Source organism: Trachypithecus francoisi, unplaced genomic scaffold (genome assembly GCF_009764315.1).
Source record: "Trachypithecus francoisi isolate TF-2019V2 unplaced genomic scaffold, Tfra_2.0 Lachesis_group0, whole genome shotgun sequence".
Classification (NCBI taxonomy): Eukaryota; Metazoa; Chordata; class Mammalia; order Primates; family Cercopithecidae; genus Trachypithecus; species Trachypithecus francoisi.
Genome location: NW_022681453.1, coordinates 7,920,618 through 7,940,538, shown reverse-complemented (window position 1 = coordinate 7,940,538; position 19,921 = coordinate 7,920,618). Strand labels below are relative to the sequence as shown.

Below are 19,921 nucleotides of genomic sequence, written 5' to 3'. Positions count from 1 at the left end.
CACCAAGATAATCCCTCAACAGCAGCAGTTCACCCCCTAACCTCCGGTGTTTGTCTTTCTTGAGTCTGAAAAAATGCAGATGCACATGTTGAAATAAACTCAGACACAAAGTTTCTAATAAGAGCACTTGTTTGCTATGCACTTTATTTTGATAGTTTTAATCAACTCCCATAATTTTGTAAACTTTCAAATTTTTTAATTGTGTGGTATTTCAAACCTAACAAAAACAGGACATACACCATGTAATACTCCTGCTCCCCCAACTCCTTCTTTTTTAAATAAAGTGTGACAGATACAGCTAAACCCCAACTCCTGACTCGTTACTCCCACCCCTTCCCAAAGGTAATAATTCTGAAGTTGATATGAATAATAATTATGCATGTTCTTAAATGTTTAGGATATTTATACATCCATAATCTTTTAATGTAGCTTTTCTCTCCAAGTCTTTTTAACATTATTTATCAGAGAAAAATCACTAAAACAATTAATTAATTAATTGGAGAAAATCACTAAAAACAAGAAAATTTGTTACATTGCTAAGTTTTTAGAAGCAGGACAGAACTATTTTTCCTGCTTGTGACAATCAGAGCATGGAATAATAACAAAGGGACTAGAAAGTGGGTAATAAGCAGCCTCTCTAGGTTACACAAACTCTTCCATGGTTACCGAAGAAGAAATAGAAAAACAAAACAAATAATGCCCTCCTCTTTCACTGGTTAAAGGGGAACTGGAGAAAATGAGACCTACATTAAAACTTCTTTGGGCACGTAAGACAAACATCCTACATGGTAATAAAGTACCTTTTCTAGATGATCTCTTGGTCATGCAAGCTATGATCTTTTAGTAAGGATTTACCACTTTTCCAAGTATAAAGAACTCCTGCTGGTAGCTCAATACAAGGTTGAAATCCGCCTGGCTGAAAAGTCTGGGGTTGAATTAGCCCTGCTTCTTCAAGCACAAGGACATCCATCTGTACAGTAGTTACAAAAAATCCTTTGCTGTGATCCTTTGACTTAATGTCCTCCCAGCATTAAAAGTGCTAAGCAAGCATCAATTTTTCTTAAATGCCATTGAATGGCGAAAGCATCCTTCCCAACCCCCACCATCCTCATTTCCTGAGTGATGACTCTCATTAATTATACTGGCACACCACTGCCCAGCCTCCCTTCTAAATAGCTGCCAGATTTCTACATATCATCTCTGCCTTGATACAGAATGTGCACTGACACCAGGATCACAGAAAATCCTGTAAGAGGTGCCTGATACACAGTAAAATGATTGATGTGCCTTGTGGTGAGCCCACTGTGCTGCATATCACAGGGGGTTTCTTAGAAAACTGCACTGGAAATTTCTGTGTTGGAAAAAGATTTTTCTAGCTGCACAAAAATTGTGCTTCCAGTTGCAAAAAGAGCCATTTATTTAAGGTGTTCAAATTTAAACAGCAGCTATCTTGAGTTATATCCATGAGGAAGAGAGGAAAGGAGATAAATATTCCCTATTTTAATCAATGCACCAAGTTAAGAAAACCATTGACCAAAAAAGCTTATCAAGAAGGCATTCCTCTTTCAACACATATTTCTTCAGTACTTGCCATGTACCAGGCACTGCTCTAGGTGGTAAGCCTTAGCTGGAATATAGATAGCACTCCTGAAGTAGAGCGTAATACCTGTCTTTATGGCCCTACTCTATGAATTGGTCACGGCTTTTAGGTACAAATAACAAAACCCCTTATCAAACCAGCTTGAGTAAAAAGCTGATGTATTGACTCCCACTTTACGATAGGGGGAAAGATAAGGACTTTAGAAACGATGGCAGTCTAGCAATTCAGAATCAGCATTTCTCTTGTTAAAGAAAAAATTATTCAATGTTAAAGCATGGTAAGGAAGTCTTTATTCAGGACCACTGAAATCGACACAGGGACTACTGCACGGAGCTCATGTAGAATACAGCATAGGCAGCTGGGAATTTTTTTTTTTTTTTTTTTTTTGAGACAGTGTCTCACTCTGTTGCCCAGGCTGGAGTGCAGTGGCCTGATCTCAGCTCACTGCAAGCTCCGCCTCCCAGGTTCATGCCATTCTCCTGCCTCAGTCTACCGAGTGGCTGGGACTACAGGCGCCCGCCACCTCACCCGGCTAGTTTTTTGTATTTTTTAGTAGAGATGGGGTTTCACCGTGTTCGCCAGGATGATCTTTTTTTTTTTTTTTTTTTTTTTTTTGAAGCGGAGTCTCGCTCTGTCGCCCGGACTGGAGTGTGCAGTGGCCGGATCTCAGCTCACTGCAAGCTCCGCCTCCAGGGTTTACGCCATTCTCCTGCCTCAGCCTCCCGAGTAGCTGGGACTACAGGCGCCCGCCACCTCGCCCGGCTAGTTTTTTTTGTATTTTTAGTAGAGACGGGGTTTCACTGTGTTAGCCAGGATGGTCTCGATCTCCTGACCTCGTGATCCGCCCGTCTCGGCCTCCCAAAGTGCTGGGAAGGATGATCTCGGTCTCCTGACCTCGTGATCCGCCCGTCTCGGCCTCCCAAAGTGCTGGGATTACAGGCTTGAGCCACCGCGCCCGGCCAACAGCTGGGAATTTATAGACAAAGAGCAGATGGGGTTGCTGGATGAAAAATCACTAAGAGGAAACATCAGGGATATGAGGGACTCCAGCTAAACCGACCTAACTGGATTCTTGCTGAACACAGGCCAGGGTGATCAGACATGACCTGGGGGACAGTGGAGGATGAAGGATCTATTGAGGGTGATCAGATATGGAGACTGGGGGTTCTTGCTAAACTGACTTAGCAGAACTTTTTACTAAAACTGAGTTTTACAAGAAAATGCACATATGGGCCCAGGAGAAGGCTCAGAAGCATAACTAATGTTTGGCCAAGCAAGGAATTTTTGTCACTCTCACACTTTCACCTTTGCTCCTACTATTTCCCTCTTTCTGCTTTTCTCAGTATTTTGATCCTGTTCTCTCCTATTCCATATGAGCTTTCTGTACAACCTGGGGGTGGGGAGAGCATGGCTAGAGACAGTTCCAGGTTTTAATCATCTCAGCTAGAGAGGCCTTTTTGCTTTTACCGTCTGTAAATAAGAGGGTAGGAAAGGATTTGATCTGACCTGACTTAGGTCATGTATCCATCCATAGGTCAATTACTGTGGACAACAATAAGTAGAGTGTATGTGTGGCCAGACCCTGATTATACACACACCCTTATAGCCAGGAAGGTGGGATATTATAAATAGCAGCCCATCAGAACTACTTGGAACCAGAGAGGATTTGTTCCCAAGATGAAAGGGGCTGGTTCTACCAAGTGAAGGCAGGAAGAGATTCTAGCAAATAGAAAGAATAGATGTGGGCTGGGCACGATGGCTCACACCTGTAATACCAGCACTCTGGGAGGCTGAGGCAGGTGGATCACGAGGTCAGGAGTTCGAGATCAGCCTGGCCAACATGGTAAAACCCCGTCTCTACTAAAAATACAAAAATTAGCCAGGTGTGGTGGCAGCCACCTGTAATCCCAGCTACTCGGGAGGCTGCGACAGAGAATTGCTTGAACCCAGGAGGTGGAGGTTGCAGTGAGCAAAGATCATGCCACTGCACTCCAGCCTGGGTGACAGAGCGAGACTCCGTCTCAAAAAAAAAAGAATAGATGTTCCCTAGGGCTCCCTCTCTTAAATCTGCTGCCAAAGGAAGAAAAACCTTTATACTGATTTATATGTATATTACTTAATCTACAGAGTAGATCAGAAGAGAAATGTCCTAAATCCATCACGGAAGACTGAGGGGAGAGGAGTAGTAATGGGCAGCTGTAAGTGCTACCAATCTTTCCCTTCCCAGCTGAAGAAGCATGTGTCCCCATGTGGGGCCAACTGACAGGAGCTGGAGATGGGGAGGAAGGAACACAACCAGGATAGCTGATCTCTGAAAGAATTGTTTTCTTTTGTGTTTTTCACTTTTTATCATAGAAGTGTTTATACATACACAAAAGTAGAATAGTACAGTAAAACCCTATGTACTAGTCACTGTGTTTCAACAATTATTAATATTTTGGCAACTTTATCCAGGAATATGGAGATTCTCTGAAATACTTGAATTCATAAACTAACACATTTGTGCAGTACTATAATGTTGGTTACTGAAAGAAATACATGCCTCTTATGGTAAATTATATAAGACCACTGCATGCAAAGCTCTTAGCAAAATGCCTGGTACAAAATGAGCTCTCAAATATGTCTTTACTGTTAATATTTGAAACCTATTTAAACTTTTTATTTATTTACTTATTATTGCATGTATGTGTGTGACGGAGTTTCAGTCTCGTTGCCGAGGCTGGAGTGTAGTTGCACGATCTCAGCTCACTGCAACCTCGCCCTCCTGGGTTCAAGTGATTCTCCTGCCTCAGCCTCCCAAGTAGCTGGGATTACAGGCAGGTGCCACCACGCCTTGCTAATTTTGTATTTTTAGTAGAAATGGGGTTTCACCATGTTGGCCAGGTGAACTCCTGACCTCAGGTGATGTGCTCACCTCGACCTCCCAAAGTGCTGGGATTACAGGCCTGAGCCACTGCACCCGGCTGAAAGTTTTTAAATACGAATGAAGTCTACAAATGGAAATGTTTTGGCATACAGAGGAAAATAATGTTTTTTTGTTTTGTTTTTTGTTTGTTTATTTTTGAGACAGAGTCTTGTTCTGTCGCCCAGGCTGGAGTGCAGTGGCGTGATCTCAGTTCACTGCAACCTCTGCCTCCCAGGCTCAAGCGATTCTCCTGCCTCAGCCTCCAGAGTAGCTGGGATTACAGGCGCCTGCCACCATGCCCAGCTAATTTTTGTGTTTTTTAGTAGAGACGGAGTTTCGCCATGTTGGTCAGGCTGGTCTCAAACTCCTGACCTCAGGTGATCCACCCGCCTTGGCCTTCCAAAGTACTGGGATTACAGGCATGAGCATCCAACCGAAAATAATGTTTTTTTTTTTAAATAATGTTTTTTTAAAGAGACTGGGGTCTCACTATGTTGCCCAGGCTGGACTCTTAACTGCTCTAACTGCTAGGCTCAAGGGATCCTCCTGCTTCAGCTTCCTGAGTAGCTGAAACTACAGGTGTTCTGCTGGAAAATAACTTTTTAAGGCTAAACTCTGATTCTTCATTTACCAACAGACTATAACTTTTTTTAATGATTTATTTTTAAATGGCAGCTATTTATATTTTTTCTATAACAAGCCTATATAACTATTTTCCCATTTTATCTGGAAAGGTCAAAAATATTATAAGCAAATGCACATTTCACCATACAAATAAGGAGAAAACATGATTTAAATTGTTAAACTCAGGAATGAGCCTGGACTACATATCAGAATTCTAAACACTAGGTCCCCACTTTACTACCTTGGCAAAATACTTCATCCTGTGAATGCTGGGTGAAGGTAAAGTAGCATAGCTGCGCCTAAGTTAATTTTATTCAACTAAGATTTTCTGAACTTCAGTTATATTTCTCGGGAGATTTTAGTTCTCAAGATAGGGTGAACACTTTTTAAAAGGCAGTAAGTGTGCTAAAGTGAACTTTCCCCATTTTCTGTTTTTCTCCAACGTGTTTGATTGTTTATTTCTCCTGAGGTGGGAAGGGGAATGAAGTAGTTGGAGGAAACAATAGTGTCAGAGAAGGAAAGTGCCCCCTTTTCCTCCTTCCTAAGAGCTTCACAACTCAGCTGTGTGCATTTTGTTTCCAGAAAGACCTCCCACAGAGCCAATATCTGCAACTTTCAAGATGGTCAAAGCTTGCTCACCAAGAGAGACCTTTAATTGAAGTTTCTTTATTCAGCCTTAGAAGTAATACTGAAACTTTGAGGCTACAGATTTCCCTCATGGAATATACTGGGCTCCCTCTCCAATACTATCATTAAAAGATTTTGTAGAATTCAACAATATAATTAAAAGAATCTGAAGTACCATTTATATAGACATTGAACAAAAGTTTAGAAAGACAAGCAAACTGAATTGTAGAGCGAAAATGAGGAAAGACACTGGTGAAAGAGTTACAGTACAAATTCTAAAGTTTTGAAAGATGGGGGCGTTGGAGGGGGGAGGCAATTTACACCACAAGGAAAACTCTTCTTCCCCACCATTTGGAATTCTAGTGGGGTGTGCAGTCTCTTTTACTAACATCTGTTTATTTTTAAGCAGAAAACAAATGGTTAGATTTTTCTGTACAAACAGAGCAAAAGGAAAAACTACACCTTAAAATTTGCATTTAGTTTTTGTTTCACTTATTTGCATAATTAAACTAGCTACATATTAAGATGGCTTGCTTTGTCCAAAATAAATGTCTCCCTTTTCAAACTTGACAAGTTCACAAAATGTTCTCTCAGATCACTTCAGCAAATTAATCTTCATGGTGTAGGCTCATGGGATGCATGCGGGAAATTCTGACTAAAAAAAAAAAAAGGTCCTGGTCAAAATGACAAGGCAACACTGTGACGGTCCACTCATTTATTCTTTCATTCATTTATTTAACAAATATTTACGGAGTTCCCTATATGAGCAAGAAACAGGGCCAAATCCTGCTGTGGAAGGAGCAGAAATGATCCAAAATTCAGTATTTGAATTATAAAGTCTACTATACCTTGGACTAGAGGCACGTAAATAAATATTTACAATATAATTAACGAGTGCTAAAATAGATATATGTACAGTGCTGCAGAACAGAAGAGGGTGCTAATTCCTCAATTTCATTGCTAGTTACACAGAAATAAAGTGTTTTGATAACCAAAACGAAGCAGAAAATAGAATGCCTCAATTTTTAAAAAACCTTATTTCTGTCTGAATTACTCACTGTCTTCACTTGAGTTATAGAAATAACCAGGCTGGCCGGGTGTGGTTGCTCACGCCTGTAATCCCAGTACTTTGGGAACCCGAGGTGGGCAAATGAGGTCAGGAGTTCGAGACCAGCCTGGCCAACATGGTGAAACCCTGTCTCTATTAAAAATTTAAAAATTAGCTGGGTATGGTGGTGTGTACCTGTGGTTCCAGCTACTAGGAAGGCTGAGGGAAGAGAATGGCTTAAACTCAGGAGGCAGAGGTTGCAGTGAGTCAAGATTGTACCACTGCACTCCAGCCTGGGTGACAGAGCAAGATTCTGTCTAAAAAAAGAAGAAAGAGGGAGAGAGAGCGAGAGAGAGAGAGAGAGAGGGAGAGAGAGAAAGAGGAAGGAAAGGAAGGAAAGGAAGGAAAAGATAATCAGGTTTCTTCCAAAGAGTGTGCTAGAAAATGAGATCCTTGGTACTGAGCTTTAGTAACCAATAATGTCATATTTTTGCATTGCAAACCAGTGCATACATTCAAATATATTTATAACAAAAAATTAACAATACTTATCTTTGCTATTTTCAATGCACTCTGATATATTTTATCCTGTTCTGTTCCTTTATCTTTTTCTTTTTTAATTGATTTCACATCTCACTAATAGGCAGAGCCTACAATTGAAAAACAGTGTTTAGGCCGGGTGCAGTGGCTCATGCCTGTAATTCCCAGCACTTTGAGAGGCTAAGGTGGGCAGATCATGAGGACAGGGGTTCAAGACCAGCCTGGCCAATATGTTGAAACCCTGACTCTATTAAAAATACACAAAAAAAATTAGCCAGGCATGGTGGCGTGCATCTGTAGTACCAGCTGCTCGGGAGGCTGAGGCAGGAGAATTGCTTGAACCCAGAAGGCAGATGTTGCAGTGAGCTAAGATCGTGCCACTGCACTCCAGCCTGGGCATCAGAGCAAGACTCTGTCTCAAAAAAAAAAAAAAGAAAGAAAGAAAGAAAAACAGTGTTTAGCCAGGTACAGTAGCTCACCCCTGTAATCCCAACATTTTAGGAGGCCAAGGCCAGCAGATCACTCAAGCCCAGGAGTTCAAAACCAGCCTGGACAACATGGTGAAAGCCGTGTCTACAAAAAACACAAAAAAATTAGCTGGACACGGTGGTGCTGGGTGCATGCCTGTAGTCTCAGCTATTCAGGAGGCTGAGGTGGGAGGATCACTGGAGCCCTGGAGGCAGAGGTTGCAGTGCGTTGAGATCATACCACTGTACTCCAGCTTGGGCAACAGAGCAAGACCCTGTCTCAAAAAAAAAGGAAAACAATGTTCCAATGTGTTCATTAAAAATGAACAAGAAGCAAAGCAGTAATACTCAGAACAGAACCAAGTGAGATCAAAAGATCCCCAAAGACCTACATCATGCCCAGTAAATTGATAAATCTCATAATCATATAAGATTAAGTCTCTGGAAGAATAAAGTCCTGTAATTCTCAACCCTTTAGCCATCCCTGGGCTTTTCAATCCAGATCAATAGAAAGAGGTGTCCAGATCTCAAAAGGTGGATCTGCTCCATGGCTATTTTTTTTTTTTTTTTTTTTTTTTTTTTGAGATGGAGTCTGACTGTGTCGCCCAGGCTGGAGTGCAGTGGCACAATCTCGGCTTACTGCAAGCTCCGCCTCCTGGGTACATGCCATTCTCCTGCCTCAGCCTCCAGAGTAGCTGGGACTACAGGTGCCCACCACCACTCCCAGCTAATTTTTTGTATTTTCAGTAGAGACAGGGTTTCACCATGTTAGCCAGGATGGTCTCGATCTCCTGACCTCGTGATCCACCCACCTCAGCCTCCCAAAGTGCTGGGATTACAGGCGTGAGCCACCACACCCAGCCTCCAATGGCTATTTTTGAAGAGGCCATGGAGAATAAGGATGATTTTACAGAGAACAGAACTGAGGCACCCAGATGATATGACCAAGAAACACACACAACTAGAACCAGGAGCTATCATTATTCCTCTCCGGCAGGATAAGACATAGTTGTGGACCACTGAATTCTGTTTTCCCTCACATTATGTAGTGGATGCATTGACATTTGAACTAAGGCTTCCAGATTATGAGGAACTACCTCGAGACCTGACCAAAAGAGAATAACTCTCAGAGATCCCAAACAAGGGGATGGGCTTTTTGGATTGTAATTGGGTAATCCTACCCACTTACTTACTAGATAAAGCCTACCTTTTTTCTTTAAGTATAATAATGAACTCAAGTCATCAGTATCTCAGTACAATACCACCTCATCATAATTTGCAAAATATTAAAATATCTAGCTAATTAATGATACCTTTCCTGATTTTCCATCATTAATATCATTTTCAAATTGTAATATTTAATAGTTTTATGTAATTTTACTGGGAGGAATGCAAGTTAAAAGAATGAGTTCAAATTGCCACCTTGAAAAAGAAAGTATAGCCGGGCGCGGTGGCTCACGCCTGTAATCCCAGAGGCGGGAGGATAGCTTGAGCCCAGGAGTTCGAGACCTGCCTGGTAATACAGTGAGACCCCGTTCTCCACAAAAAGGGAAAAAAAAAAAAAAAAAAAAAAGACAAAAAAAAAAAGAAAAAGAAAGTATAGTTTGTTCATTTAAAAAAGCATTTTTACTATTTTACTGTTAAATTTCTGTTCTTAACCTATTTTTTTTTTTTCATACAAAGTCTCGCTCTATCGCCCAGGCTGGAGTGCAGTGGCACAACAATCAGCTCACTGCAACCTCTGCCTCCCAGGTTCAAGCAGTTCTCCTGTCTCAGCCTCACGAGTAATTGCGATTGCAAGTGCCCACCACCACGCCCGGGTAATTTTTGTATTTTTAGTAGAGACAAGGTTTCGCCATGTTGGCCAGGCTGGTCTCGAACTCCTGACCTTAGGTGATCTGCCCACCTCAGCCTCCCAGAATGCTGGGATTACAGCTGTGAACCACCTCGCCTGGCAGGTGTTTTAAAATTTTAATACAAAAAATTTTAATTTTTTTTTGGTTGTTTTTAAACAGAGTCTTACCCTTTCACCCAGGCTGGATGGAGTACAGTGGCACGATTTCGGCTCACTACAACCTCCACCTCCCCAGTTCAAGCGATTTTCCTGCCTCAGTTTCCTGAGTAGCTGCGATTGCAGGTACCCGCTACCACATCTGGCTAATTTTTATATTTTTAGTAGAGACAGAGTTTCACCATGTTGGCAAGGCTGGTCTCAAACTCCTGACCTCAGGTGATCCACCCACCTTGACCTCCCAAAGTGTTAGGATTACAGGCATAAGCCACTGCACCTGGCTTTAACCATTTAATTTTAATCTTGAGACGGAGTCTCGCTCTGTCGCCCAGGCTGGAGTGCAGTGGCCAGATCTCAGCTCACTGCAAGCTCCGCCTCCCGGGTTCCCGCCATTCTCCTGCCTCAGCCTCCCAAGTAGCTGGGACTACAGGCACCCGCCACCTTGCCCGGCTAGTTTTTTTTTTTTTTTTTGTATTTTTTAGTAGAGACGGGGTTTCACCGTGTTAGCCAGGATGGTCTCGATCTCCTGACCTCGTGATTCGCCCGTCTCGGCCTCCCAAAGTGCTGGGATTACAGGCTTGAGCCACTGCGCCCGGCCTTAATTTTAATCTTGAGTTTTTTATTTTCTTCAGCCTTTCATATTAATAAATTTGTATTACTTTCTTGCTGTGATTTGCCTTCATAGAAATAGCTGCCTCGGTGGCTGGGTGCGGGTGGCTCATGCCTGTAATCCCAGGACTTCGGGAAGCCAAGGTGGGTGGATCACCTGAGGTTGGGAGACCAGCCTGACCAACATGAAGAAACCCCTTCTCTGAAACTAAAAATACAAAATTAGCTGGGCATGGTGGCACATGCCTGTAATCCCAGCTACTCAGGAGGCTGAGGCAGGAGAATTGTTTGAACTCGGGAGGCAGAGGTTGAGGTGAGCTGAGATCGTGCCATTGCACTCCAGCCTGGACAACAAGAGTGAAACTCCATCTCAAAAAAAAAACGAAAAGAAAAAGAAATAGCTGCCTTGGTAGTGACTTTAGAGAAGCTCCATATCACCAAGAAACATCTCCCAGGAAACCAGCTCCTCCTCAACTATCCCAGCAATGTAGCCACTCCCTTAGTATAGCTGTCATTTCTTTTTTTTTTTTTTTTTTTTTGAGACAGAGTCTTGCTCTGTCGCCGGGGCTGGAGTGCAGTGGCCGGATCTCAGCTCACTGCAAGCTCCGCCTCCCAGGTTCACGCCATTCTCCTGCCTCAGCCTCCCCAGTAGCTGGGACTACAGGCGCCCGCCACCTCGCCCGGCTAGTTTTTTGTATTTTTTAGTAGAGACGGGGTTTCACCGTGTTAGCCAGGATGGTCTCGATCTCCTGACCTCGTGATCCGCCCATCTCGGCCTCCCAAAGTGCTGGGATTACAGGCTTGAGCCACCGCGCCCGGCCGCTGTCATTTCTTTTTTCTTTTTTGAGAAGGAGTCTCACTCTGTCACCAGGCTGGAGTGCAGTGGCGCAATCTCAGCTCACTGCAACCTCCGCCTCCTGGGTTCAAGCAATTCTCCTGCCTCAGCCTCTGGAGTAGCTGGGACTACAGGCGCCCACCACCACGCCCAGGTAATTTTTTTTAGTAGATATGGGGTTTCTTCATGTTGGCCAGGCTGGTCTGGAACTCCTGACCTCAAGTGATCTGCCCACCTCAGCCTCCCAAAGTGCTGGGATTACAGGTGTGAGCCACTGCGCCTAGCCCTGTCATATCTTTTAATGACGGCTAAGCAATACTGTTTCTGTTGGTACCCTGAACGTCTAGAATATTGCTGTTTCTTGGCTTCTTGAACCACGTAGCTTCTTGAACCACGTAGCCTGGTAATGTGTTACCAGGAAGTGCAGGAATTCTCAGTTCTAGTCTAACTTGGAAGAAATAATTCAGCCAAGAGATGCACAGCAAAGGTTAAGTAGCAGAGTTTATTGAAGGAAGATAAAGTACATTCCTAGAGAGGGGTGAAAAACAGCTCTAGGTTGCTCCAGCTGGAAAACAGTAGTATTAACATTTAAGTAAAGAGACAGTACATGCTGAAATAAGAAACCAGCAGCAGGCCAGGTGCGGTGGCTCACACCTGTAATCCCAGCACTTTGGGAGGCCAAGGCAGGTGGATCACTTGAGGTCAGGAGTTCAAGACCAGCCTGGCAAACATGGTGAAACCCTGTCTCTACTAAAAATGCAAAAATGTAGCTGGGTGTGATGGTGTGTGCCTGTGGTCCCAGGTACTCGGGAGGCTGATGCAGGAGAATCACTTGAACCCAGCAAGCAGAGTTTGCAGGGAACCAAGATCGTGCCACCGCACTCCAGCCTGAGCAACAGAGGCAAGACTCTGTCTCAAAAAAAAAAAAAAAAAAAAAAGCCAGCAGCAGCTAGTGCTGGAGGATTCTCTTTATGAGAATACTGCATGATTATTCACAAAGGGCCGTGAGGGGAATGTTACTCGCAAGCATGTTTCGGGAAGTCTCTTTGGGCATGCACGCTCTGTGGTTGTACATGCTAGTACACATGTCGCATGTCTCATTAGCATTTAAAATCTCCACCCAGGGGTGTGTTTTTATTATAATGAGCAAAAGGCTACTCTAGGGTGAGTTTTTGGAGGAGTGCACATGCTCATCAGCAGGGAAAGTTTCTACCATGGTATCTCTGGCTTGGGCCTTATACGTACCCTTTAGGAATGCAGGAAACCAACCATAAGGCCAGAAGTAGCCAGTGTAGCCGCTGGGTTTTGTTTTTTTGTTGTTTTGTTTTGTTTTTGCTGACTGTGAGTGGGCAGTGCTGATGATTAGTGGGCAACATCTCCAGGACTTCTCTCCTCAGAGGAGCTCCCTTGTCTGCTCATTTCTGGCTATCTGCCCACTTTAACAAATGGTAGCTAGCACATGTAACACTGGATTGGGGACAAACTGTGTCAACAACATGCCCCTTGAGAGCACAAAGAGTTTAATTACCCAAGGGAGGGTCTTATAGCTCAAAGATGCAGTCCTTACATTGTTGAGGAGCCAAATGATGCTGGAGCAATTCAGAAGAAGATAAAACTCTTGCATAACATTATCTGCCTGCCTCAAGTGCAGTCAATTCTTTTTTTTTTTTTTATTTCCTTTTTTTGAGATGGAGTCTTGCTCTGTCACCCAGGCTGGAGTGCAGTGGCACAATCTCAGCTCATTGTCACCTCCGCCTCCCGGGTTTAAGCAATTCTCTTCCTCAGCCTCCCGAGTAGCTGGGACTACAGGCACCTGCCACCACACCTGGCTAATTTTTGTATTTTTATTAGAGACAGGGTTTTACCATGTTGGCAAGGCTGGTCTCAAACTCCCAGCCTCAAGTGATCTGCCTGCCTAGGCCTCCCAAAGTGCTGGGATTACAGGCATGAGCCACCGTGCCCGGTGCAGTTAATTCTCTAAAAGCAGATTTGCAAGCATATTAGGTTGGTGTAAGGTACTGACTGGGATCTCTACTGGACTCCAGGAGTTACCAGATACAGCAGGCATAACAGCAGCACTGTTGGGATCCATGGCTCTAATTTTCCTTTGAGTCAAGTTTTAAGAAGACGGTATTTCAGGCAGCAGTATCCCCAGACTTCCCAGTGATGGGAGAAGTCAAGCTGATTTAGGTTTCACAAGTACCGGCTAAGAGAAGAGGTCTGGGAGTAAGGAGGAGTGGAAAAGTTAGAGTCTACAGAGCAGCAACCATCCCTTCCCTTTCCCGTTCAGATTGGGGAGGAGATTTGACATTAACACTTCCCTTCTCTTTTTACAAGGCTGAGGGTATTACATATCCCGCTATCCTGGGAAATCATGATTGTCTCTCCTGAAATTTGCTAAGCTACTGGACCTGCCAGCACTTCATTTTTCTGAGACAAGAAGAAAGAGGCATGATTTAAGAAGTGAGGCAAGAGAGAGGAAGTGCCTGGATAAGAGCTGACATTCCCATCACTTAGTGTAAGAGTACATGTGTTTCCGGCTAGGCACAGTGGCTCATGCCTATAATCCCAGCATTCTGGGAGGCTGAGGTGGACAGATCGCCTCAGGTTAGGAGTTCAAGACCAGCCTGGCCAACATGGTGAAACCCCATCTCTGCTAAAAATAAAAAAATTAGCCAGGTATGGTGGCACACACCTGTAATTCCAGATGCTCAGGAGGCTGAGGCAGGAGAATCACTTGAACTGAGGAGATGGAGGTTGCAGTGAGCCGAGATCATGCCACTGCACTCCTGCATGGGTGACAGAGCGAGACTTCACCTCAAAAAAAAAGAAAAAGTATGCCGAGTGTGGTGGCTCATACCTGTAATCCCAGCACTTTGGGAGGCTGAGGTGGGTGGATCACGAGGTCAGGAGATCGAGACCATCCTGGCTAACACAGTGAAACCCCGTCTCTACTAAAGAATACAAAAAATTAGCCGGGCATAGTGGTGAGCGCCTATAGTCCCAGCTACTCCGGAGGCTGAGGCAGGAGAATGGCGTGAACCCAGGAGGCGGGGGTTGCAGTGATCCGAGATTGTGCCACTGCACTCCAATCTGGGCAACAGAGCAAGACTCCATCTCAAAAAAAAAAAAAGAAAAAGTATGAATAGAAAATGAAAAACCCCAAAAAAGGAAACATAAATTAAGAAGAGACTGAAAAGAACCAAAAAATCCAATCCTTTAGAAACAAAGAACCAAATTCATTTGATAGAAAAATATTTTAAAAGCAAGGAAGTCTAGGTACCCAAGGTACCAAAAGAAAAGAAGGCCAAAAGGAAAACAGAGTGGCCATGGATCCTGTCTTTTTAAAGACAAGATTGTAGGGGAAAATCATAATATCTTTTCCTCACTCATTGCAAGATTCAGACTGACATCCCTCATAAAAGACAGATTAACAAGAGAAAAACCTATAAAAATTTATTTAATATAAATTTTATATGACATAAGAGCCATCAGAAATGAAGACTCAAAAACCCAGGGAAAACTATGCATATTTATGGATGATCATACAGAGGACAAATGGGTATGACCTAATGGTATGAAACTCGGGGGAGCTGGCCGGGCACAGTGGCTCACAGCTGTAATCCCAGCACTTTGGGAGGCAGAGGCAAGTGGATCACCTGAGATTAGGAGTTCGAGACCAGCCTGGCCAACATGGCAAAACCCTTTCTCTACTAAAAATACAAAAATCAGCCAGGTGTGGTGGCACATGCCTGTAATCCCAGTTATTTGGGAGGCTGAGGCAGGAGAATCGCTTGAACCCAGGAGGCAGAGGTTGCAGTAAGCCAAGATCACGCCATTGTACTCCAGCCTGGGTGACAGAGCAATACCCCATCTCAAAAACAAAAATAAATAAACTTGGGGGAGTAAGGCCGATTTGATCAGATTTTTCTTGGCCTCTGGGGATAGAGAAGACTCCCTCTGATATAAGGGTCTTCTGACCTACTTTCTTTTTTTTTTTTTTTTTTTTTTTTGAGACGGAGTCTCGCTCTGTCGCCCAGGCTGGAGTGCAGTGGCCGGATCTCAGCTCACTGCAAGCTCCGCCTCCCGGGTTTACGCCATTCTCCCGCCTCAGCCTCCCGAGTAGCTGGGACTACAGGCGCCCACCACCTCGCCCGGCTAGTTTTTTGTAATTTTTAGTAGAGACGGGGTTTCACCATGTTAGCCAGGATGGTCTCGATCTCCTGACCTCGTGATCCGCCCGTCTCGGCCTCCCAAAGTGCTGGGATTACAGGCTTGAGCCACCGCGCCCGGCCATTCTGACCTACTTTCAAGAGGGGCAGATCAGATAATTATTTTATGGCCTGCTTCAGGAAAGAAAGGTGGCAGAAGGTCAGAGAGTGACCTTCCTGCTTCTGCAGTGTTCTCAATTTCCTTCAACTTAGAATACTCAGTATGTCAAGGTGCCACATTTTGGGGTGTCATGTTCTGAGCCCCAACAAGACCAAAAGGTACTAAATCCTCTATGTAAGAAAGGCAAAGAGTATGGGCTTTGGTCTGATATCCAGCCTAATAGGGACTTTTTACTTTTTCAGATGGCCCTGTTATAACCATCCCAGTGACAAAAGATCTAGCTTTTCTAAAATTACCTGGTTCAGCTTGTGCTTGGGTTATCCAACAAGCTGGTCTATCATATTGACCAGAGACAGGCTGAAAAAGTGAATGCAGGCCCAGAAAAAAGCTGCCAGTCAATGGAAATTCTCCACCCAAGAACCATATGATTTTCACATAAGTGTGAATACTGCCACCGTCTAAGTGGAGAACAAGAATAGACAGCAACGGTGACTGCACATGAGAGGAGACCTCTTGATCTGCATTTCTTATTGCTCATCTTGTCCATAAAATCAGGGTCAAGGGAAAGGTTAGATCAAGTCACAGGATGACCCTACATCAGTCTCACTTTCATACGGCTTAACTGGAAAGATAGTTGTTTGCTGGCTGAGCTGGTAGAGGCCATCAGAACTAACTACAGTGATAACTATGATACGATCTGACATCACTAGAAGACAAAGACTTAGGTCCAAATTCCGTAATTCACAATGTCAAGTTGGAAAAGAAAAAGACTCCAGAGCTTGCCACAAAACTAGTTTAAATATACTCCGTTAACTTCCCTGTAAATAAAAATAAAACATCCCCTTAAAACAAAAAGCTACTGAGGCATAGAAACCAGGAAATAAAAACTAGGATGTGACTTCCTATCGTATCCCAAAGAAAGGTTATGAAATAAAACACATTCACACATAAAATCTTTGGAATATTTGGGACCTCACTGAAAATGAATGTTTAATTTCTAAAGGTTGCAGAATCCATTTTCTTATGTTCCTCTTAGGAGTCAAGGCCGGGTGCAGTGGCTCACGCCTGTAATCCTAGCACTTTGGGAGGCTGAGGGCGGATCACGAGGTCACGAGATCGAGACCATCCTGGCCAACATGGCGAAACCCTATCTCTACTAAAAATATAAAAATTAGCTGGGCGTGGTGGCATGTGCCTGTAGTCCCAGCTACTTGGGAGGCTGAGGCAGGAGAATTGCTTGAACCTGGGAAGGCAGAGGTTGCAGTGAACCCTGCACTCCAGTCTGGCGACAGGGCAAGACTCCACCTCAAAAAAAAAAAGGAGTCAGGCAGCAGCAGCAGTATACTTCTCATTCTGTGCTATTAATTCTAACAGGAGTCAACTATCTGGACTAGATGATAAGTCTGACTTTTCTTGGTATCATAAACCATTTTAAAAAAACTTGTATACACTTTGTGGATGTGAGTGGATTACTGCTGGCCTGGCGAAAGAAACTTACACTGTCAAGATGATTTTATCAGCAAGTTTTTTAATTGCTATCTCAAATAACAAGAAATTGGGAAGCAGGGCAGTTCAAGCATTGGCTACTTCAAGGGCTCAACAATGTCAGACATCTCAGTTTTTTCTATCCTCTGTGCTGCCATCCTCAGTACATTGTTTTTTTGTTTTGTTTTTGAAATGGAGTCTCGCTCTGTCACCCAGGCAGGAGTGCAGTGGTGCGATCTGGGCTCACTGCAACCTCCACCTCCCAGGTTGAAGCGATTCTCCTGCCTCAGCCTCCCAAATACCTGGGATTACAGGTGTGACCCACCACATCTGGCTAATTTTGTATTTTTAGTAGAGACAGGGGTCTCACCATATTAGCCAGGCTGGTCGTTGGTCTCGAACTCCTGACCTCAAGTGATCCACCCGCCTCAGCCTCCCAAAGTGCTGGGATTACAGGCTTGAGCCACCATGCCCAGCTAGCACATTGTTTTTGTCCTCTGGATTAGCCCCCTCATCTAACAACAGTTAGAAATTAGCCATTCTTTATTACAAGAAATGATCTAAGAGACCCTACCCCCAAATTCACAAGCAATTAAAAAGCAGTTAGGAGAAAAAAGCTACTTTGCACATAAAGCATAAAGAATTCCTTTATTATAAATAGTGAAAGGTAATAAAACTGGAAAAATAAACATGTATCTTCTTTAAACAAATATTCAATATGGCAATACAAAAATTAGCCAGGCTTTGTGGTGAGCTCCTGTAATCCCAGGTACTTGGGTGGCTGAGGCAGAAGAATCACTTGAACCCAGGAGGCAGAGGTTGCAGTGAGCCAAGATCATGCCACTGCACTGCAGCCTGGGTGACAAGAGCGAAACTCCGTGTTAAAACAAAAAAAGCTGGGCTTGGTAGCTCAAGCCTGTAATCCCAGCACTTTGGGAGGCCGAGGTGGGCAGATCATCTGAGGTCGGGAGTTCGAGACCAGCCTAACCAACATGGAGAAACCCTGTCTCTACTAAAAATACAAAATTAGCTGGGCATGGTGGCGCATGCCTGTAATCCCAGCTACTCGGGAGGCTGAGGCAGGAGAATCGCTTAAACCCGGGAAACAGGAGGTTGCAGTGAGCCGAGATCACGCCATTGCACTATGGCCTGGGCAACAAGAGCGAAACCTTGTCTCAAAACAAACAAACAAACAAAAAATTCAATATGGCTGCCCCAAATAACTAAAAACAACATAGTGGTGAAGAGTTAAACTTTCTCTTCACACATTAGCGCTATATATATAAATCATTCAGCCTGGTAACTTCTCATAAAGTGTTTCATCTTTCCTAAAATATTACATTAATTATAATTTGTTTAAATTAATTCTGACATTATAATAATCATCTCTTTTTAATATTTAAATACCATTAGACTAACATTTTGATCATTTGGCAAAACTTTCATTTTGAGTCAATGAAAAATGTCCATATATTTACATATTTTACTCTTTGGAGAAGGTTACCTCTAGATCTCGACTGTTTCACCCTTTTCTACGAAAGTGTATGCGACTTATAAGTTCTTTGAACTTCAGTATTAAGGAGTAGTTGTTCACGTTGTCTTTCCATATTTCATAAGTCCTTCTAAGTTTGTCATAATAACTTTCTTTTTTCAAGTTGAAATCTGATCCTGTTGTTTTTAAAAAACTGTCCTTTTTCCATATTCTCCAGGAACCTTTGAATTTTTCCAAATAACTTTCTTTTTCAGAGTCTTCCTTCCATATTCCTTCTCCTTTTTTTAAGGCTGTTAATTCAGCTTTAAGTAAGTTTCTGTGAACTGTCCAATAGATTTTAGAATCATATTTAAGCCCTTTAACAAGAACAGTTTTGCCAAGACCTCTTCTCAAAATTTCTTCATTCAGATTCACGCTGAAATATCCACCCTTGAATTTAAAAATAATACAAACCAATTATTTAAGATAATTGTTGTTAAACCCATCACATCTTATTTACCTTAAAAATCAGTCATTCAACAATTTTAGTCCACCAAAGAAAAGGCAAAAATGGTCCCCAAGGCTCCCCCAAAACAGTTCTTGCCAAATCCAAGGATTTTTATTACTAGAAGAGACCCTTTCTCAAAATCAGTTAACTCTTTTATACCATGGAATTCTCCACAGCCTCACTGTTCTCCTCACCCGAAGAGGTGAGGAAGCAATAAAGTACGAAAAATGTGTTTTTGGTCTATCGGTGGTTCTATGGAGGGGAGGTGGGACGCACAAGATAGGCAGAGTGACAGTAGGACCAGCAAAAGAAACTAAGAGACGAAGAGAAACTAAACTGAAAGTAGTAGTCAAATGCAAAATGAACTGAATCATCACTGAACTGTTAAATGAGGTTCAGAATTCCACTGTTTTGGACAGCACTGGCAAGTAAATACACTTTTAAAAGACTTCCCTCAAAATTATTAACATAAAAATAGTTTTGGCCATTGAGTCTTCATCCTACAGGAAATTTCATTCATGGACTACCTCACCTCCTAATGAAAATGGATAAATAGGATTTTTTTTCTTCATTAATTTACTGTATAAAGGAGATCCTGGTGGGGCGCAGTAGCTCATGCCTGTTAATCTCAACACTTTGGGAGGCCGAGGCGGGCGGATCACAAGGTCAGGAGTTCGAGACCAGCCTGGCCAACAAGGTGAAACCCTGCCTCTACTAAAAAAATACAAAAATTAGCCGGGTGTGGTGGCAGGCACCTGTAATCCCAGCCCCTCAGGAGGCTGAGGCAGGAGAATTGCTTGAACGTGGGAGGCGGAGGTTGCAGTGAGCCGAGATCGCGCCACTGCACTCCAGCCTGGGT

General features: G+C 43.3%; 1 protein-coding gene across 1 annotated transcript in view; it reads right to left on the bottom strand.

The window, feature by feature from the left end:
- Positions 1-17,712: 17,712 nt before the first annotated feature.
- Positions 17,713-19,921, bottom strand: part of CUNH3orf33 (chromosome unknown C3orf33 homolog) — a 49,888-nt gene continuing 47,679 nt past the window's right edge. The window contains exon 5 of the mRNA XM_033203525.1: positions 17,713-19,004. Within this exon, the coding sequence (XP_033059416.1) occupies positions 18,606-19,004 (399 nt within the window). The 3' untranslated portion in view covers positions 17,713-18,605. The remainder of the gene's footprint in view (positions 19,005-19,921) is intronic.